Source organism: Mustela lutreola, chromosome 7 (genome assembly GCF_030435805.1).
Source record: "Mustela lutreola isolate mMusLut2 chromosome 7, mMusLut2.pri, whole genome shotgun sequence".
NCBI classification, from domain to species: Eukaryota; Metazoa; Chordata; class Mammalia; order Carnivora; family Mustelidae; genus Mustela; species Mustela lutreola.
Genome location: NC_081296.1, coordinates 137,793,948 through 137,821,159, shown reverse-complemented (window position 1 = coordinate 137,821,159; position 27,212 = coordinate 137,793,948). Strand labels below are relative to the sequence as shown.

General features: G+C 47.4%; 1 protein-coding gene across 1 annotated transcript; it reads left to right on the top strand.

Annotated features, from left to right (window-relative positions):
• The first annotated feature begins 19,027 nt into the window (after positions 1–19,027).
• FOS (Fos proto-oncogene, AP-1 transcription factor subunit) lies at positions 19,028–22,495 on the top strand. Its single transcript, XM_059182778.1, has 4 exons — positions 19,028–19,355; positions 20,128–20,379; positions 20,812–20,919; positions 21,045–22,495. Exons 1-4 carry the CDS (start codon positions 19,215–19,217, stop codon positions 21,687–21,689), a joined length of 1,146 nt encoding a protein of 381 aa, XP_059038761.1. The 5' UTR covers positions 19,028–19,214; the 3' UTR covers positions 21,690–22,495.
• Positions 22,496–27,212: the final 4,717 nt, after the last annotated feature.

Sequence of the window (27,212 nt, the reverse complement as noted above, 5' to 3'; positions counted from 1 at the left end):
ATGGTATCACTTTATATGAGAAGAATCCCTACTCTGGATGCATTAGGAAAGTCCAGATTTCAACTTTGAGAACACGAGTTCCCCAAAGCAGAACTCAATTGTCAGGCTTTGGATTTTTGCTTTAGATCCAGGAGTTACAGTGTCTATGGGTAGTAAGTGCTCAGGGTAATTCAGCCCAAATGGACATGATCAACCATCCCCCGGTCCAAGATCTTGGGCTGATGGGAGTCTGGCAAGCCTGCCCTTTGACCTGATTCTGAATGACGTTAGTAACCCAGGAGTAGATGAAATGCCAGCCACACCTGGCTGGTCCACAAAAAGGAAATACTTCCCACACCTTGCTTTTGCACACGGAGGGCCCCCAGGTGAAGGCATCCCCGGTGCTAGCCACAGGCTTTAATGCCTGGGTGTGTCTGCAGGAACCACCCAGTACAAACCGGAGTGAACCTGTTGCCCTTTCCAGTCCCTGCTGCCAAGTCAAACAGAACACAGGGAACACAAATAGAATCATCACAATAAACCGGTTGTTGGAGTCAGGCACAGGAGAACCCACTCCCTGGCACAGCCACCCCCTTCACGGGTCCAGACAGGATGAGTTGCTAGGAGGGCTGAAGAAGGTGTGGCCTGTGGGCATTCCTGCCCAGCAAGAAACCCTCTGGCTCCTTCGGACTCCCTGCCACCCACAGGGATTTCTGCAAGGAGCTGTTTGCCAAGGCCGGGAGGGAGGAGGGTCTCCCCGTCCTTCCTTCAAGCCCTGGATCGCTGGGAAATGCCCTTTACACCCACTCAACTTGACTAACACTGCTTGTCAAGGAGGGAACTCTTTAGACCTATTAAAATCCTAAAGGCATCTGAGGTTTGGAGGAATTCGTGCTGGACGTGCTCCTCCGCAGGGTCAGCGTGGGGGAGGAGAGAGGGGAAGGAGGAGGGGCCGGGCCCAAGTGACAGCTTCAGAGGAATCTGGCAGAACTCTCCAGATAGTGCCCTCCCTAGCCTGGGGCAGGTCAGAGTCTCCCAGAACTCGCCCCAACTTTTCTGCTGCCGGGGCTCTGGGGCATGTCTCTCTTTGTCTCTTGGCTCCTGGGCCAATGTGGAAATATAGGTTAATTTCAGGAGGCAGGGACGGATCCCTGTTCTCACATTGTGGTGTCAGCACCTTTTCATGAAGTTCTAGCAGATCTCACAAAAAGATCTTCAATCTTCCTTCTGCCTTTTCTTTTTGATAAATTTGGAGGAAAAAAGGTTAGAGTCTGCCAGTGGAAAAGTGAACTTGTGAAGTGATCCAGGTAGAGAATTTCCGTGTACACCACATCAGCTTGGGGTGCAGGAGGAGAAAAGCTCTGGATAGTAACACCTGGGTTGGAAACCTGGGTCTGTACTATGTCTGTGGACATGTCACTTCCCTGCTTGAGCCTCAGTTTCTTCAGGTATCAAAATGGGTACAAAAAGACCAATCCACAGGGATGTAGGGAGGATAAAATGAGATAACATACACAAAGACACTCTAGTCAGTCCTGCTGCATCGAAGAACTGGATGAATCTTGCGCTCAGTTTTTCCCTTCCTCTTGCTCTCCATCAGCAGCCTGCTGGAAGCCTGGTTGACCGGAAGGATTGGAAGAGAGACCTAGAGAGTGAGAGAGAATCTCACAGCAAATAGAACTGTCTTATTCTAACTTAACTCCTGAGTTTGAAGTAAGAAAGATAACAAGGACTGCTCTTCCACTTTCCTTCTAGATCGTAAGATAGGTTATTTATATGCCTGGGGGTAAATCATGTCAAGGCTTTCCTTTCCCATCTAAACCAAAACACAAACCACTTCATTCCCATGCCCCAACTGATTCAATCTCATCTACCCACAAGTCAGACCTTCCCATCTCCTTGAACATGAGGTCTCTCTCTCTCTTGCCTCTCTGCCGTATGCTCTAGGTAGAGTACTGGCGGATGGGGAGAGTGCAACTGACACCCCCAGAGGAGTTTACCTTGATGATCAGTTGCCAGAAAAAAAGCAGAAATTATCATACTTTCCTGAAAATGTCAGAATTAGTAGGTTGCTGCCTTGCCTATAGTCTTGTAATAACGAAAATCTGCATAATGCTTGGATATGAGGCACGAATCTCAACTACTATCTGGGGATTTTTTTCCTTTTTTTAAGTGCAGATGATTCCTTTGTTTAGCTAACTGCCCTTCTTCCTTTGTTCGGCCTACATTCGCAAAAGGCTGCCGTCCTCTGTTTAGTGAGGACTAGACAGGAAAAACACGATGGTGGAGATGGGTGGATGGGGCAAGGGTTTGGGGAGTGCTGATCAACTGGGTAGAAACCTGGGGAGTGGCAACAGAGTGGGAAGGGAATTAAGGGAGAACTGTTTAGAAAAGGGTGTTAGGGAAGTGAGTAATAGGTAGGTCAGAGGATGGGGCAAAGGAATATTGAAAGGGAACGGATATGCTCTGTGGGGAGGTGGTAAGATTTCTGAATGGGAGCCCAGAGAGGGCTAGCAAGGAGTAATAGGGAGGAAACCCCAAGGTGCTGATTTGTCAGAGATGGAAAATGGGATTGGGGAGACACTGGTGGAAGAATCAACCAGATCAACCCCGGATGCCATTCACATTTTAATGAAATTCTTTATGCTTCTGCCATTGGAAACAGTTGCCATGTGCTCACCCCAAAGACTTATTATTATTAAGCATTTCATTTTATTTTTGTTACTTTTCTGTGTATACTGTTTTTATTATTATTATTATTATTATTATTTTAGTTATCTCTATACTCAAGGCAGGGCTCAAACTCAAGACCCCAAGATCAAGAGTGGTGTGTTTTCCGACTGAGCCAGCCAGTCACCCCTCCGATGGCTTATTTTTAATTCAAGCAAATAACAATTCTGCTTTCCCTCAAAAATAAGACATGATGTAAATTCAGCTAGGCTGGAAGGTTGTGGTATCTGGAGAAAATTCAAAGCCTTAGACCCTTCAGCTGTGCCTTATCATTCAAATGCCACATTCTGTTCAGGGCACTTGTCTTTGCAGTCATCTTAACTCCCTCACTTCTCTTACTGGAGCTGGTTTTGTTTGCAACTTGCGATTTCCAGAACTGCATAAGGAAAAAGGAGGCTGGCACCCTTAGCCTTCTCACACTGGGCTACCTTGTATACACAACACACAACTAAACAATACAGAAATCAAGGCTTTGCTTCCTGTTGACCTGGGTTCTTCAGATTTTCCCACTTTTCAGTATCCAGTCCTCAAAGATTTCTAAATCTTCTCTCCCTCTGGAAGGACCACTCTTTTTTTTTTTTTTTTTTTTAAGATTTTTATTTGTTTATTTGACAGAGATCACAAGCAGGCAGAGAGGCAGGCAGAGAGAGAGGAGGAAGCAGGCCCCCCGCCGAGCAGAGAGCCCGATGCGGGGCTCCATCCCAGGAAAATCTGAAGAACCCAGGACTCTGAGATCATGACCTGAGCCACAGGCAGCGGCCTAACCCACTGAGCCACCCAGGCGCCCCTGGAAGGACCACTCTTGGATGGGGTTATCAGGCACCCCTCCTTCCAATCTCCAACAAAGCCCTAAAGGCATGAATGTCTAACGTGCTGTTTTTAAAGTCTAAAAGACATCCAAACTTCTGATTCCCCTTAATTCTGGAGTTTACTCCAAGAGTGGGAAAGTTTTCTACGCTGGGTTCTGCTCCTGTGTCATAGGCCAGGCAGTTTGGTCAGTGGTTGTTCTGTGGGCTGCTGCTGTCTGGAGGAGACGGCGGTCTGGGAGGTCACCCTGACAATTACCGCAAACTAAGCGTGGAGGGAGTGGTCTAGGTCTGGCCCTCGGTCTGGAATCCCAGGCAGTACACAGATCTTGGCTCAGGACCTGGGGCTGAGGCGTGCTGGGACAGCCTAGGGGGTGTCCTGGCTTTCCAGGGGCTGGGGAACCCTCTCTGGCCCGGGGGCGGGAGACGCTGTTCCAGAATCGGTTCTGGCTCCACTGCCGTCTCAGCACTTTCTAATTCCAGCTCCAAACAACAGCCGCCGCAGCTGCAGCCATAGCAACAGGCCCCGCCCACCCGGTCTCGTTCCGGGCCCACGGCACGTGACGGCGGCGTCTGCGTCGCTCCCTCCGCCCCTGGCGCGGCGGGAGGGCGGGGCAGTCGGGAGAGGGGATGACGTTTACTCAGTCGTCTCCATGGATATAATGCATAGACGTCAACGTCGCCCAGTGTTTAGTGTGTAACGTTCCTCCGTCTCCATGGGAACGTCAGGCGGCCAAACACCAGGCCCCAGCAACAGGCTTCTGATTGGCCCGAGTCTCCAAAGGCGGAGCTTCGTCGCCTGCGCCCGCTGTACTGTGTTGCTGTTTTGGGTGGTTGTCTCCTATTTGTTTATTTCTCAAACAGATCCTGGAGGTTGAGGTCTGGATCCGTCGCCACGGATGGGATCCAGGAGAAAACGTGCTCAACGTGCAGCTTGCATCTACCGATTATACAGACTCAAGATGACATAGGTCCTTTGTGACCCAAGTCCATTGTGGAAGTGGCGGCCCTCGGGCCTGGCAGCTGTCACAGCCCAGTATTTGGTGTTACACCCCCGACCCTACCCCACTGCACATCTCAAAAATGCTGTTACCCTCTCAGCCTCAGAGACTGTGTTGCCTTCACAGTTACACTTGTTTACCCTCTCCAGAGCAGTCGGGGCCTTTCCTACCTACTGCCAGGATTCAGCCGCTACCCCCTGCAGGATTTGGCTACATTTTTCCGTCTGGTCCTAATTCTGTTGAATGACATCATTTATCCGTATTCCTACCCAGAGATTCCCAGATTGCTTGTACCTTGAGCAAATACCAGAGAATCCCAAAGGACAAGTGTTGGTACTTCTATTCATGGACTCATTGAATCTTACGCTTTTCTCTTTGCCTACTTTAATTCAAAACGGGGGAGAGGGCACGACTTCTTCAAAAAAAAAAAAAAAGAAAAAAAAAAGAAAAGAAAAGAAAGAAAGAAAGCGAAGAAAAGAAAAAAAGGAAAAAAGAAAAGAAAGAAAGATTGAGGACAGGATGGATGGGATAGGGGAGAATTCCGATCTGGGAATCCCAGATTTCTTGCTATATAATAGTAATATGCTGATGGAGTTAAACATTCTGAGGCACAAATAAATGTCTCCAGAAACAGTTTTAACTTTACCCTGGGCTCCCACCAGTGAAACCAAGTTAACATCTGGCAAGAGATAGGGATCTAGCCTCAGGGGTTTTCAGTGGAGTTGTGCTTAAAAGAATGCCTTAAAATCTTTAGTTATGGTGTCAAATATAATAAATCTTCACCAACTCATGCACATACAAGTCTGAAATGCTTCATAAAAGGTTTAGATGACCCGATAATATATTTTCAAAACCCAGAGAGAGAGAGAGACTGATGCAAACCTCAAGTTAAAAACAAGAAAGCAAAATTACTTTCATAGATTGGAATTGATAAGAAGGGAATCTGTTCTCTCTGCTTTAATCTTAGCCCACTACCTCCTTTCCTTTCCCCTTTATCTGCTCTGGTGAATATCCTTGCTAACTGTCCTCCCCACCACTCCTTGACTAGCTTATAGCCTACAATTTCCTTTGGAGATGTGAATGAAACAGCTTAATGCAAATAGGACCAAAGGGCACAGCTCTTTATCGTAATGAACTTCATTCTGATTAAGTCGCAGAGACTGCAAGTGCTTACTATTTACCCAGTAAATACATTACATTGCCAGGCAAGTCTCCCTCCTGTCCTGACACTGCCAGGGGATGTTTGAAAGTCTGATATAAGATCATTTTTAGACCATCAAACATCCCTTTCGGATTCTCTCATCTCTCTTTGAATTTCCAGGAATACAGAATGTCTGGGTCTCTGAGAGCCAATCTATCTGGGTTGTACAGAAAGAGTAATAACGAGGCAATATTTACACTCTACACTGAAGATGACCTGAGGAGCTAGGAGAGGTGACTGAGGGCATTTCTTAATGTGGATGAAGAAGAGGGGAATACGATGGAAGATGACAGTCTCTAGGTGCCTAGATCTGACACTAGCACATGAACTGTCCAAGGGCATCTGTTGTAACCTTAAAGCTTCCATGTCTTTCTCCCACCCCCAGACTTAGTTCTTTCTTTTTGTTCTTCTGACCGTGATCCAAACATGGTTATGAGCCATGGTGTGTGGCCTTGGGAGTCTTTAATCCAGAAAATAACAAATGGATTATGGTTTTGATGGTACTGAAAACAGCAGTATGTGCTCGCATGCACACACTCACTCAGGCCCTTCCCGCCTGGGGGGTTTGTCTGAGCCGCTCCATTTAGCTGACCAAATTCAACCTAAGGACCGTGCTGTCCGGCTCTGCTGATTTCCTCAAACCGCAAGACTATCGATCTGCCCAGCTAATGTCCTTGTCTGTAAAATGGGATTTGGAGAACCCAATGACCCTACATGTTTGCTTAGACCTCAGACGACTACAGTGATAGAGTGATTATCAGTTGGTCTTGTGGAAATACCAAATGATGTAGAAATGCTTGATTATTATTAATGGGCACAGTTTCCCCCAACACCCCTTCCCCCATCTCAGCACTGAGTGGAGCCTCTACCCACTACGGTTTCATAGCAGAATAGCCTCATCTTAGCCCAGGAGGAACAGTGAGTGACCTACTTGGCCTTCCCAGACCAAAGTGCAGGGCACATTGTACCCCTCATCCATCCCAGCCGTGACCGATTGCAGCTGTTCAACTCCCACTCCTCAAGTCTGGCTTTCCTTGGTTGTAGAAACAAAGATACAGCTACTTGCCCTGCTTACCTCTCACCTAAGAGGGTCACATTAGGGAATGCTCATGAAAGGGTTTTGAAAACCACAAAGCAGAAGGCATTCAAGTTTTATAATGTTTTCCTGGACAAGGTGGCCTGTAAACGGAGCAGTGTCAAGGTGTACTTGGGTTTGATTCACAGGCAGGCTGGACGAATGGCCACCTGTGTAATCTGATGTGGCCCATGTCAAGGCATGCTCCCTCGCTGTCCCTAAGATGTCATTATCAGTGGAATATGCCTTTGGAGTAAGCATTTACCACTCTCTTCAGGTCTTAGCTTTAAAATGCAAGTTTTCTGATGAGTGGTAAACTCAAGTTGAATGTAATTCAGGTAATCAGACAAGTTCCTTCCGGACAGGTGAGACAGCAGCACAGGAGGGCACTAGGCTTTTAGGCAGATGGGAAGAACAGGATCCTGGGAGTGTAGAGAACATTATTCATTCTACTCAAAGTCCGCCCTCACAGTTGTGCTAGTTGGCAACCGGGCTAGTCAGAGCCCACCCGGCAGACGCGGGGTCTCTCATACACGAAGTGGGGAGACTCTCCTCCCCAACCTCTCCCAAAGCCTCTGAGGATACTACTGCACAGTAACCCAGAGCTCCCCACACTGCTGGATTTTAGGGGCCGGAAAAATGTTTAAAAAGTTCGTACACAGACATAGGTTGCCAGCTTTTAATTTTGCCAAGCAATGACCATTTCTTACCACCATCATTTTTATAAAGAAGTGGACGTTTTAATACTACAGACGTCAAAAGGACTTAATCCAACACTAAAGGACAGCCTTTTCAAGTGGAATCTGTATAGCTCTATGAAAAGTCCCTGCTTGGTGTTTTCTTTTCCTGATCATTCTTTCTTCTTTTCGGTTTGCATGGGGTGGGGTTGACAGGGGTGAAGAGCAGACAGAAGAATCAAGAAATAAGATCTAGGGACGCCTGGGTGGCTCAGTTGGTTAAGCAGCTGCCTTCGGCTCAGGTCATGATCCCAGCGTCCTGGGATCAAGTCCCACATCGGGCTCCTTGCTCCGCAGGGAGCCTGCTTCTCCCTCTGACTCTGCCTTCCACTCTGTCGGCCTGTGCTCGCTCTCACTCTCTCTCTTACAAATAAATAAATAAAATCTTAAAAAAAAAAAAAAAGAAATAAGATCTAATTCAAGTATTGTTCCATTTTCCTCATCAAACTGACCACTCCTTGCACTGTGGACCTTTGGATCACCAGTTTCTTTGGCAAAGGAGAGTAACATAATCTCACCAGGATGGGTAAGAATATAACACAATGGTGGGAATATGATACTTTGAGTACTTCCTTTGGAATTGCGTCCACTCTGGGGTGGGTCAGTTTGTTTCCGGTTGGTCTGATCCTTGCTTGGACTGAGCCCCACCACCCAAACACTTCCAGCATTACCTGGGGAGGTGGGATGTTGACTGCCCTATGCCTGGTTCAGCCAGATCAGATGGGGCTGAATGGTGGAGATCGGCATGGTTCCCAGAGGAGGCAACAAGCCCGCCTTCTAACTGGTGTCCCAGGCAGGTGCAGGAGACACTGGCAGAACCAGTTGAACCAGCATCTTGGGTAAGGTTTGGCCCATAGTTTTTTCCTGTTTGCTGTTTCCTCTGGCAGAAGTGGAAACACTCTGCTCGGCAGGTTAGCTTAGTTGGTTAGGACCGGAAACATCTACACTGTACATATTTTGTGATATTTTGTGGTTGTACATAAACCCAATGCAACCAGCATTGTATCATTTTATATATATATATATGTGTGTGTGTGTGTGTGTGTGTGTGTGTGTGTATATATATATATATATATATATATATATATATATATTCCCTCCAAAACTCAATGTAAATAGAAGTTGAGGCTATAATTTAATTCTAAGCAATTTAAGAATAATTAAGGCCCAGGATACGGAGTTTCTCTCTCATCAATCACTCCCTGCTAGATACCTAGGAAAATAAATTCACTTATTCAGGTCACCAGGGTACTATTTACCTACTATACTATATACCTACTATACTATAGCTGTGCCCACAAACAGCCCAATTATCCATTGTGGATTAATGAATTATAAGATCATTATTTTAAAGAATGTACTGAAACTACTCAGCCAAAATGGTATAATAATATACTTATATCGTTGAATTTGGGTGAATATTAAGTAACATAGCAATAACTGTAAAACACTCGGCAAAACCCCTGAGCAATCACCAAAACATTTTGGCTATTATTATTTCCATTCACTCAAGAAGAATTTTTTTGAGCAGCTACCACCTGGCCAGATAGTCTATTGGGGGCTAGCAAGTCCATCATGAGTGAAATAGGCAAGCTTTCTCCCTTCCTGGAGTGGAGAGACAGATACCAAACAAACTCAATCAAGAGTTACCGGTTCCTTATCTTCATCCTACTGTAGGTGTTTGGGGGTTCATCAGTGAATGCTACAAAGATTCCCAACCTTTGTGGATCTTCTCTTTTAGACATTAGCCCAACCGCTTTCTAATTGAGCATTTATTATTAGAAATGGTGGTAAGTGCTATAAATGCAAAGCCTGAGTGCTCAGGGAAGTCTCATAGGAGGACCCCACGATGTCAGGTTTGAAGTTTGGAGAAAATAGGTTTAACTGAGGAGAGTGTGGGAGATGCGGGCAGAGAACATCCGTTTAACACTGGTAACGCACACGTAATTGGTGCTTTCCAGGTTACAGGGCCTTTTCACAAATGTGCTAGGACTGCCAATGATGGGAGATGGCCCCGGCATCAGAGCTGTGCCCACAAACTGAATTCAGTCTCAGCTCCAGACCGCATAGCCACGGCTGCCTCTTTGGCTCTTTCCCAGGAAATCACTGACAGTTGCTGCCTCCGTTTCCCTAGCGCTCCACTGGCAGGAATAAGGAGTGCCAACTACAAGAACGACCTTGGAGAGCTGAACTCAGCTTCTTTTAATGTGTTACAATGAAAGTCACCCTCCTTCCCCCAGGAATGTGTCAGCATACATTCAGGGCTGGATGTAAATAATCCTGCGAGGGCTGAATAATCCAGACCTGAGAACTGAGCTGTCTGTCTTCTTTCCCCAAAACATACATAATCCTGTAGTCCATGTTTCCCTTTGCTACTGAATTTTCTCTCCTTCAGATTTTAATGCTCCTCTTATTTCATTCCCATTAGCAAGTCTCACAGCCCGGTTCATATTCCAGCGACGAAATAGTTCACATAGTTCTGGGTAGACATAATATTTATGGGAACTGAAGGTGGGTGGATTCTGATAATGGCTTGGGGATTGGTCTTCGTGCAGTCAGAATAACAAAGAATTCAAGGAACTAACGCTTTGAGATGTTAGTGCCCCATGAACTTCCCAGATGTTCTTGCTTAAACCCCGTGTGAATATCAGCAGAATCCTGCAGAGTGTTGCCCTGGGTGAGAAAGGGGGGCTGGTTCAGGGTTCTGCTGTTTTACGGCACACATTCTAAGCTGAATTCTGTTTATTATCAATAGCTCTTTAACACAGGGCAAAATGGAATGTGTCTGTTTTCAAATTCCTCTGAAAAAGGGTCCTGGAAGACCTCAGGGTCTGGTTTCAGGCTATTGACGTCACTATTTTCCAGGGCTTTCAGTGAAAACTCTAAGCTGTTGAGAGAGATCTTACCAACCACTAGTTTTAGAGTGGAGCCGTTTATAAGCAGTCTCCATATGGGTCGCTACTGCACAAAAATGAAATAGACGTATCCATTCCCTGTCTGAAGCATAGTGACGGCTAGGGAGAAAAGTAAAGTGGGAAGAGCTGAGGCATTTCCCAATTTGGTAGCACTGATCCAAATATTGGTGCTATTGCCTGGGGGAGGGAGAGACGGTTTAGTGGCAACTCAGACACTAGAGCTTGGGGTGCACATGGCAAGGACAGAGGGTTGCTGGGTCCAGAGATTTGGGAAAATCAACAGTTATGTTTCCCGGTACTTAACTTTACATTGGAAAGCATCTCCTCTGCCCAGAATGCTCTGTTCCATGCTTGGTTCCTTCTTGTCATGTACTTCTCATGATGAAAGCCACCTCCTTCCACCTAATCCAAACGCTCACAACACATCCCTCCATTTTCATGACCTGCCCAGCACTCACGTGGATCTGTTATTTTTGTTTGTTTCCTTGTCTATTACATTACTGGACTATGAGCTTCACTTTAACAGGAAGCTTGTCCGTGTACCAGGAATTCCAGGGACGGGCACATAGTAGATGCTCAGCAAAGGTACTGAACAACGAATAAAGGATAGGATAATCATCCCTGTGCTATCTGATTATGGGAAAAAATGAACTTTGTAGAGGTTTTACCTAGTACCCGCAGATAGTTGTTTTTTCTGGCTCTTATGCAAGGTAATAATAATTTGAGGCATGTGAAACCCCTTTCTTCCCTGGAGGGGATTCTGAAACCGGTGGAAAAGTAGAAAGCAGAAGAGAGCTATCTGATAAGACTACAACTAAATTAATCTCAAACCAGATGTGTGATAGAAACACCACGGGGCTGCTCTTATCTAAACATACCATCTAAAATCACTTCATTTGAAATGCTTCGGAGTTCTCTACTATTATTTTCATTTTTTTAAAGTACTTCTCTGGTCATTTTACCACACGGGCCAGAAATGGGTAAGGAGTGTTGAAATATTCACTGTGGCTTAGAGCTGCTGTTCCGTGAGCCTGCTAATCTAGCAGGCAGGCCAGGGAGTGGAGCGCTATTTGAAGAACACTAGGTTTTCTCCATCTCCCCCGCCTATTTCACAACCCCTTGCTTCACTCTTTTCCAAGTTCCAAGCTCAGACAGACACCAGCTGGATGAAGCCCTGGTTCACAAAACCTGACTTGGGTAAGCAAAGTTATAGAAGCCGAGGGACCCAAAGCCCCGCCTACCGTGAAGTGTCCCATTCACAGGGAAAGCGAAGATTCTTCTTCACCCATACCCTGTGCACAGTTTACCTAGAGTTTATTCCAAACCACCTGATTCATCTGGAGGGAGAACAGAATGATTCTGCCAAACGATGCAAATGAAGAATCCTGTGGGTGCTGTTCCCAGCCACCGAGCTGAGCGATCTGAACTGGGCAGGAACACATGACACTCTGATGTAACCTTGAAGATCAGCTCCCGCCCAGAGAGCGCTGATGTAGTCAGGCCCCACATTCAGGCCTCAGGTGATCCCGCAGTATGTGATACTCCAGGCCTGTCCAGTGCAAGTCTAATACTCAACAAATACTGACCTGGCCCTAGCCGCATGCCCAGTCATGGCTGGATTGCCCAAGAAGCCAAGTGAGCACATGCTGAGGCCAGGACTGGGGCAGGGATGGGGGTAAGGGGCATTCTAGAAAACACTGGGAAAATTGTAGCTGTCGTTCTAACCTCATTTATTGAGGGCTTGTTCCTGTGCAAGGCACCGTTCCTGGGGGAACCAGCGATTTTTTTCCTCCCTCATGAATTCATGTACAGGCCCTATTCCAGCATACTGGTTAGTTTTATTTTGTAAATAAAATTTTATTTTTGCAATTTAATATTATCTTTATTTTGAGCCGCTTGGGAGGGTACCATAATCATTTTAGTATTGGGGCCATAAACATTTTATTATGGCCCGATTTGTAGTGCTTATAAACAACAACAACAACAACAAAAAGTTGGGTTTTTAAACTTAATGCCCAAATATTTTCTTTTTTTTTTTTTTAAGTGCCCAAATATTTTCTAAAAAGTCGCTTGTATGGGGTGCCTGGGTGGCTCAGTGGGTTAAGCCTCTGCCTTCAGCTCAGGTCATGGTCTCAGGGTCCTGTGATCGAGCCCCGCATCACATCGGGCTCTCTGCTCAGCAGGGAGCCTGCTTCCCTTCCTCTCTCTCTCTCTCTCTCTGCCTGTCTCTCTGCCTACTTGTGATCTCTGTCAAATAAATAAATAAAATCTTTAAAAAAATAAAAAATAAAAAGTTGCTTGTAGTGTTAACTTGATTTTGTGAAAAAGAAAGAATTTGGAGATAACCTGCCCTAGACCAAATTTCTCGTTGTGCTTATCACTGTTCTGGATGGGGTGATTGTGGATTTAAAACTGTAGCACCCGTACCCTCTCATAGGACAGGTAGTAGTAGAAGCATTTAGATAGCAAATTTGATGGGTCTGTACAGTTCCCAGAATGGGTGTGCCCATGGGTTTTGTAAGCATCTAAATTATTATGCCTGATAAAGAAAGTGCTGACAGGATTTTGGTTCTGCTCACTTGTGGAAGATATAGGTAAGAAGTCACCCATCAGGCCCCTTTATCCAAAAAGAAAATCCATACTGCCTTTTCAACCACAAGGACAATAAAGGATGAGTTTCTGTTTAATGATCATTCTTTCCACAAACTTATTGGGTGCCTTCTACTGTCAAGAAGCTAGCCACTAAGGATAGTTTCCTACTGAAAAAAAACCAGATAAGGCTCCTGCTTTTGTGGAGATTATGGCCTAGTAGGGAAGGCAATGAAAGGGTATATAAATGAACAAATAGGGTAATATGGTGATAAGTCCTAGACAGAAAATAAGACCAGGTAACATGACAGAAAGTGACTGAGGGATGCCACATTGGATGGGGGCAGGATGGGCTTCCTGGAGAATTGATACTTGTGCAGACATTAAGGAAGAGTCAATACGTCAAGATCCGGGTTGGGGGGCAGGGGAGAGGGAACAGTGGGTAGAAAGTCCCAGCTACAGATCCAGCTTAGCACATTTGGGGAACAGAAAGAAGGCCAGTGTGGCTGGAGTCGAGTCAAGGAGGGAAAGTGGTTCGAGATGAGGTTGGAGAGCTAGATAGAGGCTGGATGATATACCTGGTAGACTTCAGTAAAGAGTACAGATTTTTTTCTTAGTGTAATTCCGTAACTGGGCCACTAAACAGGTTTGGAGGGATTTATGATTTAGGGTTCAGGGTTATGATTTAATTCATAAGGTGGGGGGGAGTAGACTTCCAGCATGAGATCTGTCCCTATCTTAATTGATTACCTCTCATCTTGGGTGGGCTGGAGTCTGAAGGTGGAAGCTTCTGTAGAGTCATTTTTGGGATTTTACCAGTGAACTCTAACTCACTGACGCCCCAGGTAAGATAGCAGTGGGGAAAATCAGACCTCAGCTTGGAGTTGCCTCTGGAAGTTTTCTTGTAGCACACAATCAAATTCTAAACTAAGACCAAAAATGTTCCCATCTGAGAATGAGACTCTAATCTGTAGATCAGAAGGCAGCATAACTCTGAATTCCTACATAATAGTCAGGAGTTTCCTGGTTTAGATGGAGGATTTTTTTTTTTTTTTTTTTTTGCATCACAATTTATTACTGTCTCTTTTAAAGATCTTTCTTGTTGAGCAAGGTGGTGGATAAAGTGGCGTAAACTATGCTTGAAATGTCTTAATGCCTTGGAGCACGTCATGTGGCAGCCCATTCTGGCGATGTGGGGCCCTCCCCATGCTGACTCGGAGATTTTCCCCATTGGATGGGAGTCCCGCAGTTGTGGGTTTTGCTCAGGGTGTGTTGTCCTATAGGTTTAGTGACCTAGATGGGGTTCTTTTGGAATTCCAGCATCTGAGTCCCATCAGAGCTGTGGATGTTCAGCTCAGGACATCCAAGGAGCTGAGAGCCTGGAGAGGACTTGCTTGTCTGCCCATGCAGGAAGTCTCAGCATGCCTGACAATGACAGTCCGATGATGCTGGCTGTGGTGAAAAATGCTGCCAGCTTGGACTGAAAAAGGTGTCATTCTTTGGCACCATAACTATTCCTCAATTTCCTCAGCTCCAGATGGAGTATATCCTAGGGGCCACACGGAGCTTTGTGTAAATGCTCACATTAGCAGAAGGACGGGGATCCCTTTGAATCATCATCTCCTGTCAAAGAGCCAAGAGTTGTTCAGAAGGAAAAGTTTTTTCCAAAGAGGCTAAATCCCTAGTACTAATTAGTGGTGGCAGTGGTGTGTGTGTGTGTGTGTGTGTGTGTGTGTGTGTATGTGTGTGTAGTGATGGTGGTGATAATCCTGTGCCTCCACTGTTTTAAAATAGGAGCAGTGTTCTTGCTCACTGTCTGAGCCATAGGCTGAGTAACCTTGACCCCTAAAGCCCTCCTTTGGGTGTCATGTGTGAGTGTGAGTCCTGCAGGAATGGTGGAATGCTTCTCCTTCTTGGGTCTAGACATTTAGAGTGAATAAATTAGAGGGTGGTGGTAACATGGTCATTGTCATTGCAGACAATGTGGCATTTATGTATGGGCACTGGCTGTCTTTATCATGGGGCTCGATGACAAGAGCAAGTTTGATCTTTCATCACGAACCGCTGGGGTGTTCTTTAGACACAGAGCCTGCACCAGCTGAAAATAGCCTTCACATCTTGTTATTTTCTCTTTCCCAATTTCTGCGTATTCATACCCAAGAATAAAAGACTCAGCCTGTTCAGCTTTTCCAAAGATTTAAAGAACCCCATCCATTGATTGCTAAGGACCCATAAAGGACAATGTTTGCCTTGCTTGGGTGAAGGTATTCATTCCTCCCTTCATTCATTCGTCCATTCAAGAGATACCTACTGAACACCCACTGTGGACCAGGCACTGTGCTAGATGCTAAGTGAATATCGGTATGTGAAAAAGACAAAGGCCCCAAGTGTGTAGATATTAAACGAGGCTAAGAAGCGACTTCCCCAAGTTCCTGAAGGAGTTGATTTTGCTATGCACATCTTCCTGACTTCTGGTCCCGTGCTCTGACCACAACCCTACACCGCTGGACCACACTTCCCCAAATAAATAACTACTTCTGCATGCTGGGGACGGGTTGTGTGCGGCAGCATTTACGTAGGTGGCACAGACAGCAGCCTTTCACTTAATGTTGCAATCACACCAGGCGAAACAATGTGCACTGACTTCCAGACTTACTGAACAAATGCTTGATGTGGGTCAGGTCTCTTAATTCAAATGCCAGAAAAGTGCAAAATAGGAAAAGTCTCCATCTGATAAGGAACAACTGTTGAGGAGAGATAGATTTGTTTTCAGTTTGGGTTAAAATCAGATACAGGATTCTACCCTCCTTTTCACTTTTGGATCCCCAAATAGGAGGAACTCAGCACACAGATAATCACAAACTGCGTAAGTTTGGGTTTTATATGCTCAGACTTATCCAGAGCACAGAATCCCTGCCCTGCTGGAAGGCAGCACTATGTTTGCTCACAGAGGCAACACACATCTGTCTCAAAGTCACCCTGACCTTGGCAAATGGCAAAGATAATTTCACTTGTCAGTTCTGATTTCCCTCTATTTTAAGGTGACGCCATGTGAGCTCCATATGAAAAATGTGGTTTTGCAGCCCTGAAATGGATTGAGAGGTGAGAGTACATTAGAATGATCACAGATGCAGATCTCTGGCATTTCAGTCTTGATCGTGTCATTTCCCAGGGGACAGTGGATCCAGGTCCCATCTCTGTACTGTAGTCCCTTCCTCTGAGACTGCTCTCTGAATCCTCCCCCTGTGTTCCATCTCACCCTGTTCCTACCTCTGTCCAGGCACTTAGTGCTGCTCTGCAATTCTCTACCGAATTTGTCAGTCTTCTCCCCAAGACCGCAATCTCTCAGAGGGTAGGGACGGTCCACTCTGTTCATTATAGTAAGTGCTAGCCCCCAGCACTCACAGGAATGCATGGCTACAGGAGACTTTCAATAGTTCTCTGACAAATAGATGAAAGAATTATGGATTCATGGCTCTGTCCTTTCCAGAGGATGGATTTATTAAGTCTGCAAAACTCTTGTATTAATGGTGCCAGAAAGGAAAGAGTTAAGCTATTGGAGAGGAGCCGGGTTCATCCAAAGACCCCTTTCCTTTTTTTGGCAAAGTGATATACGGAATAAATCCTGGATATAAAATCTTGATACACCCTTTAGGTGCTGGGCTGAGCTGATTCACACTCTGAAGGGGAAGTCAATGAAATCATTCCAGGTTTTCTCTTAAGTGGCCTGCGATCCAGTTGTGAGTGGAAGGCAAGGCCAGACCCAGGAATTCAAAGCTTGACCTACTTTATCTGAGCTAATAAAAAGAGAAATGGATTTGCCCTCATCTCCCATAACTTTTTTTTTTTTTTTTTAAATAATCAAGGGCGGTGAAGTAGCCTGACAGATGAGAGAATTGGGAGAACTGAAGGCCGAAGAAAGGCTTTTGGATTCAGGGCATCTTTGAGAAGTCTGTGTTTATAATGTGTTTTTCCTTCTCTCTCTCCTTTTTAAAATGGGGGGGGGGGGGAGGAAGCGCCTGAATTCCCACCAACATAAACTAGTGACATACAATGATGAAATTCTGTTTTCACCTCTGCCTGTGACAGGGAATGCAAAAATAGCAAGTGGCCCAGTTCCACGAATCCCCGCCTCCCTGCCCTCCCAGCTCCCGCCGGGTTCTCATCTCTAAGAATGGAGGTTAGCGCACCGCCGCGCGCGAGCCGCATGCAGCCCCCGGACCCGGAGGATGATGTCAGGCGGCGGGAGTGGCCGCAGCCGGGCTGGGGAGGCCGAGGCCCCGGGGGAGCGAGAAGGGAGGGCGGCCTGGCCGGGCGGACGGCGCGCCCGGCCGATCGGCGTCGCCTGGAGACAGCCCTGGCGGCGCAGTGTTGCTGTAAACAGCCGCTTCCCTGTTACTATCTATAGCAGGATCGCCTGGCTCCGGGGTGCGGCGGCAGCGGGAGGCAGGTCGGCGGTTCGGCTCCCCGCGCGCCCCGAGGGATCCGCCCCCTGCCCTAATCCGGCCTCGCCCCTTTCCAGGGGCCCACCTTGAGCCCCTGGCCCGAAAGAGTGGGGGAAGGGATACAGGGACTCTGCTGGCATCTGCCACTTTGCGTCCCCGAGGAGGCCGGCGCTCTGCGACCCAGGAGGGGGCAATATGACCCCAGTGTCCTTTGCAGCGGAGCAGGAGGCTGGGGCATCTTGGGGGGACACGACGCACTCCCGAGTACCTAGCCGCCCAACCCCATTTTCCAGGCCACAGAGCCGCGCCTGAGGTCCCAGCGGCCGAGGTCTCCTGCCTGGGAGCTGCTGGCCAGGATCCTTCCAGCGCCCCCCGTCCTCCCCCCTCCAAGTCCGCGCTGGAAAATCACCCGCTGTGGGCTGCCAGTAAGCCCAGCTTCCTGGGGAACCAAACATCATCTAACTCCCCAGCTCGGACTTACGCTCCCCCAAAGGCTGTCTTCACCCAGTACCCGCAACTGACCACTTTGTCAACATAGCACCTCCCCCCACCTCCCTGCAACCCCATCCCACTCCGCAGGCCCCAGCTCAGAACTAGGCAAACGAACCCATCAGACATCCTTGCATGGAGGTTCTGCACAAGGTTTACTGGCTGGTGTCTTAGAGATTTGACAGTAACACTAATATGCCTAAGTATGGCCGAGGGGGGGGGGGGAACACGCACTTTTTTCCCCTTAAAAACGGAAAAAAAAAACCCACCCAAAACGAAACAATTAAAATTAAAATACCCAACATCGTAGATAAAGTAGGTTATCGTATTCTCTTATTTTGGATCTCCCGACTTTTCTACTTCCAAATGCGGTAACAGTCCTAGTATGGCTCCGGCTGGGGGCTAGATGGTCTGCTTCCACAGTTTGCACTTAATCAGGGCTAGAATTGGGAAAGGACGGGGGTCGGGGGAAGGCATTCCTTCCGGGGCCGAGGCTTAAACCCCTGGGCTGAATACCTGTTTCTCCCATACCTGAGCCCCAGCACGTTTCCGGGGTTCCGTATACCAGTAAAAAGGCGCTCGCATCCCATCCCCCAACCCGCCCCGGGAACAAGGGTCCGCATTGAACCAGGTGCGAATGTTCGCTCGCCTTCTTCGCCTTTCCTGCCTCCCCTCCCCCGGCCGCGGCCCCCGCCTCCCCCCTCGCTGCACCCTCGGTGTTGGCTGCAGCGGGCAAGCAGTTCCCGTCAATCCGTCCCCCCTTACACAGGATGTCCATATTAGGACATCTGCGTCAGCAGGTTTCCACGGCCGTTCCCTGCGGTCGTGGGGGGAGCCATTCCCGGAGTCCCTCATCATAGGGGGTCCCCGAGACGCCTAAGACCCAGATTGTTAAACACTCAGGGGATAAGGAGTCAGGCCAAGACGGAAGACGGGGAGAGGCGAGGGCGGCGGGGGCGGTAAGGAGGCCGCAGAGGTGTCCACGTCCGCTCGCCACCCCCCTCGCTCCGCGATGGTAGCGCCCATGACGTGTGTGGGGGCTCATTCATAGAATGCTGTTAAAAGGGCAGTGGCTGCGGCGCCTCGTACTCCAACCGCATCTGCAGCGAGCAGCAGCGAAGCCGAGACAGAGCCGGCGGCGGCGGCGCAGCGAACGAGCCGTGACCGCGCTCCTACCCAGCTCTGCCCGGCGGCTCCTACCTGTCTCTGCCCCCAGCCCCTCGCCCCGGCCCGGACTCACCGCGACCATGATGTTCTCTGGCTTCAACGCCGACTACGAGGCGTCCTCCTCCCGCTGCAGCAGCGCCTCCCCGGCCGGGGACAACCTCTCCTACTACCACTCACCGGCCGACTCCTTCTCCAGCATGGGCTCGCCCGTCAATGCGCAGGTGAGCCTGGCTTCGCGCCGCCGCGCGGCCCGGGGTCCGGGGGTCCCCGGGGAGGAGACAGCGGGGCGGGACGCTCGGGAAGACGAGTCGCGGACCCCTTCGACAGGGGTGGGAGGCTGCCCCGGCCGGAGCAGCCCTGTGTCGGGAGCCCCGGACTTGTTCGGAGCGCACGCACGCTTGTCGTAGTAAGAACTGATCGCTTTCTGCCGCGGCGGGCTGCTCCTGGGCTGCCCTGGGACCGCGCTCTCTGCCTGGTCTCTGACATCTCGCTGGGGCAAAACGTGTCCCGAGCAAAGACTCGCGAACTAGAGCCCGGCTCCTCCGGGAGGCGACAGAAAGCGGCAATCCCCCCCTCCCCTAGCAGCCTGGAGCAGGGAGGAGGGGCGGGGGAGGAGGGTGAAGCCGGCGGGTGTGTAAGGCAGTTTCATTGATAAAAAGCGAGTTCATTCAGGAGACTCCGGAGCGGCGCCTGCGTCAGCGCAGACGTCAGGGATATTTATAACAAACCCCCTTTCAAGCGAGTGATGCCGGAGGGATAACGGGGACGCAGCAGCAGGGTGGAGGAGAAAGGCAGCGCGTTGCGGATTTCTTGAGAGGGGACGTGGAGACCTTCCATCCAGGACGAGGGGCATATACAAAGTCCCGAGCCGTCCGGGGCATGCTGCTTCTCCCTCTCTCTCCCTGCGGCATGCGGCACTGGAAACTCGGCTCGCCCCACCTGTGTCCAGAACCTGCTCACTCACGTCAGCTTTCCCCTTCTGTTTCGTTCTAGGACTTCTGCACGGATCTGGCGGTCTCCAGTGCCAACTTTATCCCGACGGTGACTGCCATCTCCACCAGCCCGGACCTGCAGTGGCTGGTGCAGCCCACCCTGGTCTCCTCCGTGGCCCCATCCCAGACCAGAGCCCCCCATCCCTATGGAGTCCCGACCCCCTCTGCTGGGGCTTACTCCAGGGCTGGAGTCGTGAAGACCATGACGGGAGGCAGAGCTCAGAGCATCGGCCGGAGGGGCAAGGTGGAACAGGTGAGGAGTTGTTCAGCGCCTCGGTAGGGGGCATGGGTTGGCCTTGGTGGAGATGGGGAGCACGGGACACAAGGGGGAAGCCACTACACAGAATTCACTATATGTCCTCAGTGGGGAACCCTGGCTCCAAGCCATTTCCATCTCAGGCCAGACTCTGATAGTCCTACCCCAAGAAATGCTCTAAGAGTTTGTTCCCTAAGACATTCCTATCTCATGCTTGTAGACTGGGCTCCTCTTTTGTTCTCTTGCTGAGGATCTTATTGTAAATGCAAGTCACACCCACCCCGCAATGGCAGGTTAGAAATGGCTTCCTAGCAGAGGTGCCGGGAAGCTGGCAAGCAGCAGGGTGAATGCACGGGGGTGAATGAACAGAGCTAGCTGATGGCAGACCTTGTTACTGACTGTTGGTCTTTCCGAAAATTATTTTTCTAGTTGTCCCCAGAAGAAGAAGAGAAAAGGAGAATCCGAAGGGAAAGGAATAAGATGGCCGCAGCCAAGTGCCGGAACCGAAGGAGGGAGCTGACGGACACACTCCAAGCGGTACGTGGATCCTGTGGCTCACTCCTTTTTTCAAACTTAGGGGCAGAGTTGGAGACTGGGTATAGGGGAGCAGGGTCATTGAGTAAGCCCGTGTCTTACACTTTGCTTTATCCATCTGGATACAGGAAACAGACCAACTGGAAGATGAAAAGTCTGCTTTGCAGACCGAGATTGCCAACCTGCTGAAGGAGAAGGAGAAGCTAGAGTTCATCCTGGCAGCTCACCGACCTGCCTGCAAGATCCCCGATGACCTGGGCTTCCCCGAAGAGATGTCTGTGGCTTCCCTCGATCTGACCGGGGGCCTGCCCGAAGCTGCCACCCCCGAGTCGGATGAGGCCTTCACCCTGCCCCTCCTCAATGATCCCGAGCCAAAGCCCTCCGTTGAGCCAGTCAAGAGCATCAGTAGCATGGAGCTCAAGGCCGAGCCCTTTGATGACTTCCTGTTCCCAGCATCATCCAGGCCCAGTGGCTCTGAGACCACCGCCCGCTCTGTGCCAGACATGGACCTGTCTGGTTCCTTCTATGCAGCAGACTGGGAGCCCCTGCACGGTGGCTCCCTGGGGATGGGGCCCATGGCCACAGAGCTGGAGCCCCTGTGCACCCCCGTGGTCACCTGTACTCCCAGCTGCACTACCTACACGTCTTCCTTCGTCTTCACCTACCCCGACGCTGACTCCTTCCCCAGCTGTGCGGCTGCTCACCGCAAGGGCAGCAGCAGCAACGAACCCTCCTCTGACTCGCTCAGCTCACCCACACTGCTGGCCCTGTGAGCAGGCAGGGAGGGGAGGCAGCGGGCGCCGGCAAGCGCCACTGCCCGAGCTGGTGCATTACAGAGAGGAGAAACCCGTCTTCCCTCGAGGGTTCCGGTAGACCTAGGGAGGACCTTATCTGTGCGTGAAACACACCAGGCTGTGGGCCTCAAGGACTTGAAAGCATCCACGTGCGGACTCAAGTCCTTACCTCTTCCGGAGATGTAGCAAAACGCATGGAGTGTGTATTGTTCCCAGTGACACATCTGAGAGCTGGTAGTTAGTAGCATGTTGAGCCAGGCCTGGGTCTGTGTCTCTTATCTCTTTCTCTTTAGTCTTCTCATAGCATTAACTAATCTATTGGGTTCATTATTGGAATTAACTTGGTGCTGGATATTTTCGAATTGTATCTAGTGCAGCTGATTTTAACAATAACTACTGTGTTCCCGGCAATAGTGTGTTCTGATTAGCAATGACCAATATTAAACTAAGAAAAGATATGACTTTATTTTCTGGTAGTTAGAAATAAATAGCTATATCCATGTACTGTAGTTTTTCTTCAACATCAATGTTCATTGTAATGTTACTGATCATGCATTGTTGAGGTGGTCTGAATGTTCTGACATTAACAGTTTTCCATGAAAACGTTTTATTGTGTTTTTAATTTATTTATTAAGATGGATTCTCAGATATTTATATTTTTATTTTATTTTTTTCTACCTTGAGGTCTTTTGACATGTGGAAAGTGAATTTGAATGAAAAAATTTAAGCATTGTTTGCTTATTGTTCAAAGACATTGTCAATAAAAGCATTTAAGTTGAATGCGACCAAGCTTATGCTTTTCATTCTGGAAGTTTCGTGAGATTCTGAAATGTATCAGGAGACCAGTTTGTCCAGAAGGGAGGCTCCTGGAGGAGGACACGCCCCTTTGTTTGATCTCTTATCAGAATAGAGAAGGAAACTCTAGAGCTGATGTTGGCATATCTTACAAATAATGTGTGTTCACTTGGCGGTGCTAAGATTCTCCAGCAGATTCTGGGAAGGGAGGAATTGTTTTTGTGGGAACATGTCTGCCTGCTTCTTTCTCTGTTTCGAAAGTCAAAGGGGGGGAATATTTAAATCTAGTTGTGCTTATATTAAGTGGAAATGTCTTGATCTAACGGGATCCCTTTAGCAAACAGAGTTAAGCTTCATACAAACCACTTTAACTTCTTATTCCCACAGAATTATGTGAGAGTTACTCCTACCTTAAAGGTGAGCAAATTGAAGAATGGTTAGAATGAATGACTTTCTCAATGTTCCACTAGTGAGATTCCAGTCTTAACTTCCTCATTCCTTACCCTCTCTCTAAGGTCGAGCTGTCTCTTAATAGTTGGTTAAAAAAGAAAACTTCTGAGGCCTTAATTCCTACGTACATTTAGTTGGACTATTTTTATTCTCATAAGGAAAGGAGGGCTATTGTCCTATCCCTTAGTAATAAATGCCTTAAAATTTCTAATATTTCTTGAACATCATATGCCTGCCATTTAGCTTACACTGGGGAAAGAGAAAACTGGCTCTGAGAATTTGAAAGAGATCTGGAACGGTACAAAACAGTGGTTGATCATTGGGTAAATAAAAAGTTACATAATAGCTCATTATGGAGAAGTCAACATGACTCTGAATAGGCTGTAACTTAGAACCTTTATCGTCTTAAAGAAGAACATGACCTTTGTCTGGGCACCTCTAGTAATGAGGACTTTACACGCTGCATGCACGAACCACAAAGAGAGGAGCCCTTTTCCCCGCTGCTCTCAGGCCCAGTGCTGGCCCCATGCTTGGAAGCTGGATCCACACCTGCCTGGTGGAAGAGAGCTTCAGTGCTAGCCTCCCAATGCTTCGGTGATAATGAAAATCACTGGTGGTTATGGGGTGTCACACGCAGTCAAGTTGAAAGTCTTAAATGAAAATGATATTTCCATTGAGGTTGATGTTCTCACCTATGACCTCCCCGTGCCTTACATGATAATTGACATTTGAAACCAACTTACTTCAGGCTCCTAAGAGCACTGATAGATCACATACCACTTGCATATTACTTTTGCCTGTCTTGCAATAATGGAAGTGACTTTAGACTCTGCTTGCTGTTCAGACGTAAATTTTCTGTAGTCTTTATTATCACTGTTATGTTAGAGCATGAGTCGGGGAGGGGCAGAGGGAGAGAATTTGTTTTTTTAAAGATTTTATTTATTTATTTGACACACACACACACAGATAAATCACAAATAGGCAGAGATAGGGGGAGGCAGGCTCTCCTCTGAGCAAAGAACCTGATGCAGAACTTAATCCCAGGACCCTGAGATCATGACCTGAGCTGAAGACAGAGGCTTAACCCACTGAGCCACCCAGGCGCCCGAGAGGGAGAGAATCTTAAGCAGCCTCCATGAGCAGGGGTGGGGAGTTGGGGTGCTCGATTTCACAACCCTGAGATCGTGACCTGAGCCAAAATCAAGAGTCAGATGCTCAACCGACTGACCCAGGCGCCCCTCTGTAGCTTTTAAATATGGCCTAGACTAATTACAGAATTACTGCAACTAACACCCAGATCTGAAATAACAAGGTGAGATACCCTGTAAGGAAGCCAGCTGGCTCCCCTTACATGCACAGAAATAATAACCCACGGAAGGAGATTTCCCAGGTGCAGAAGTGTGGCTGGACCTCAGCCCTAGACACTGAACTGCTCCCAGGACCTGACTCATGGCCCTGTCAACCCCATAATGGCCAGAGAAAGAAGACTGCTTTCCCTTTGACAGCCCTAGCCTATGCCCAGACCCTTCTTCTAGTTTACCATAACCCAGTGGAGACCAGGCTGCCCCACCCACAAGACCACATTGCTGGTCGAGGGAGAGGTACCTGCTTATGGGGAATCCTTTTAACAGGCTTCTCAAAGGCCAGAGTGTGCTCCACAGGGTTGACATTCCACCAAGCTCCCTGTGGACTGTTCTCTTCGGATCGAGAGAAGAAAGGAATTCCCTCTCTTTCAGCCAAAGGGATCTTCCCAATTCCTGAATCAGGATTTAAAAACTCCTATGGGTAACGGATTCTAGAAATGTCAACTTCCTTTGGGAAAAGACTGGTTTCTACCCACGAGATATGACTTCACGCTGGTCTTAACAAAACAACCATCCCCAAAGATATAAAAGATACATATATAATAGAAAGGGTTGGGAAAAAGGATGGGAAGGGTCATATCCTTTGGGGGGGAACATGTCTACTTTAGCTCATCAATGGATCCCCAGACCTGTTGCCGTGTCTGGTGCATAGTACAGGATTAATAAATATTTGCCTGGTGGATGAAAGAATAGATCCTGTGCTATTTCCGTGAGCAGAAATAAATTCCACACATATTCTCCAAATTCTCCTATTTCAAGGACACCCGGCCAGTAAGTTGGTAGAGCACGTGACTCTTGATGACAGGGTTGTGAGTTTGAGTCCCACATTGGGCTAAAAACAAACAAACAAACAAAAAAGCCTCCTATAGCCAGACTCTTTTATGATATTAAGCAATGGGGATTTCATCTCTTTTATGTCTGGCTTCAAACACACACCCCACTCTGTTCTTGGCTCCTGAAATTCATCTACTGCCTCCTCTGGATTACCTCTGCCCATTCAATTTCAAAGTAAATACCCTGCCATCGTGTTTCCAGCTCCATATTGATTTTAGGTAGAAAAAAAGAAGAAGAAAAAAATACTTATCTATTTAAAAAATACTTATGTATATAATAGTGGATTATAGATTCTATATCGTCTTTACACACCCCTGCATCCTGTGCAATTATTAAAATTAAAGGGTAGCATTCAGCAATTTGTTCTAATAACAGTAATTTTGTATCAACAACAACTTTCCATGTGTGAATGAAAGTAAATCAATTGCTATCTTTAATTAAAGGACAAAGGCGAGACTGAGCCGAAGTAAAAGTTCTCAGGTGATTGTTCTAAGGAGAGCACCTAAGTTTCAATGTTTTTCAAACCAAAAAAACCTAAAACAAACAAAAAAAAATCGATCTTTAAACTGTGTATGAGATTTCGTTTAAGCACAGAATAATCTGATAATCAGAACATAAATGAGATGAGAGCACCATTTGAATGCTGAACATCAGATCAGATGGCTCTAAGGGGTGCTGTTTTGCTATTAGCATTAAAGAGCTGACTCCTCCCCATCACCTTCTAGTCCTTTTCCCCTACAGGCACCCTGCTCACCAGCCTTCCCTCCATTCTTGATGCAAAGTGTGCTTGTTCCTGCTGCAGGACTTTTGCACTTGCTGCCCCTCTGCCTAAACCTCTTTTCCAAGGCTGGCTCCTTCCCGCCATTCAGACTCAGTTCCAAGGACATCTCCGCCAGAAGGCCTTCCCATACCATTCTTCTGAAGCATTGTGCCCACTTCCTCCCCATGACTGAGTTTCACTATCCTGCTTTGTTTCCCATAGCACATGTCACTGTCTGCAACATATAATTTATGTGTTTTTCTTTCTTTCCTCTTTTAACAAATTTCTGTCCTTCACCACTGCATTGTAAGTTCTGAATGCACGGGACCCTATTCTGTCTTGATCACTTCTATATCCCCAGTATCTATTAGGCACTTAGATGCTCGTTAAATGGATGAAGATGGATAAATAAGTGAAAGCAGTTGAAAAATTTTAAAAAATATATCTAAAGGGAGATAAATAGAATTTAAAAATAAAGAAAAGTTGTGTATTTCACGGACTTCTTTCTGGGTAGAAGAGCACGTCCTTCGTTTAAAAAAAATTCCTTTCCAGGGTTCTACAATATTAAGGTGAGAAAGTAGCTAGCGTGGGAAGAAATTTTAAGAGGCACCCAAAATACAAGCATATAGCAGGTCAGGGACACTTCCAGACTAATTACAAATTGAGAAATTTGTTTCAACATCAAATAAAGAATGGATGTACATGTGACTATAGGTGTAATCATCTTCAAAGAAACAAACAAACCTATGTTTTTCACTCTTGTACTCTTGTTCATATGAAATTTTAGACCATCACATGTATCCACTTGAGTTCATTGGTGCCTAGCAATTGGTAAGCTAGATCATAAAGCCTGCAATTTAGTATGCATTAGCATAGAAGAATAAGGGTTAGCTATTATTACTGTCATTGTTGATATCAATATCATTATCATAATCATCGTTTACCAAGAATATGTCCAGACCTGAGGGAAAGCAGTTGGGAATAAAGTATATTGAATTCTGACGAATGAGTTCAAAGTCCCCAAAGGGAGCTGGCTGGATAGATTTCCACTTTCTTTGCATGTCAGAGACAGCGACAGAAGCATGAACTGCTTTAGTTCAAAGCAATTCATTTTAGTGGCTTCACGCAATCACTCAAGGACTAAACTCCTTGTTGCTTTTCCTTTGCCTGAGGGCGGAAAGGGCTCTTGATCATTGTCCCAGGGAGGCTGCCTGGCCTGATGGCCATCAGCTCTTCTTAATTAATAAGCCCTTTCTACATTCGTCACCCTGACAAGGCGTTTAGGTTTGGTTCAATCAG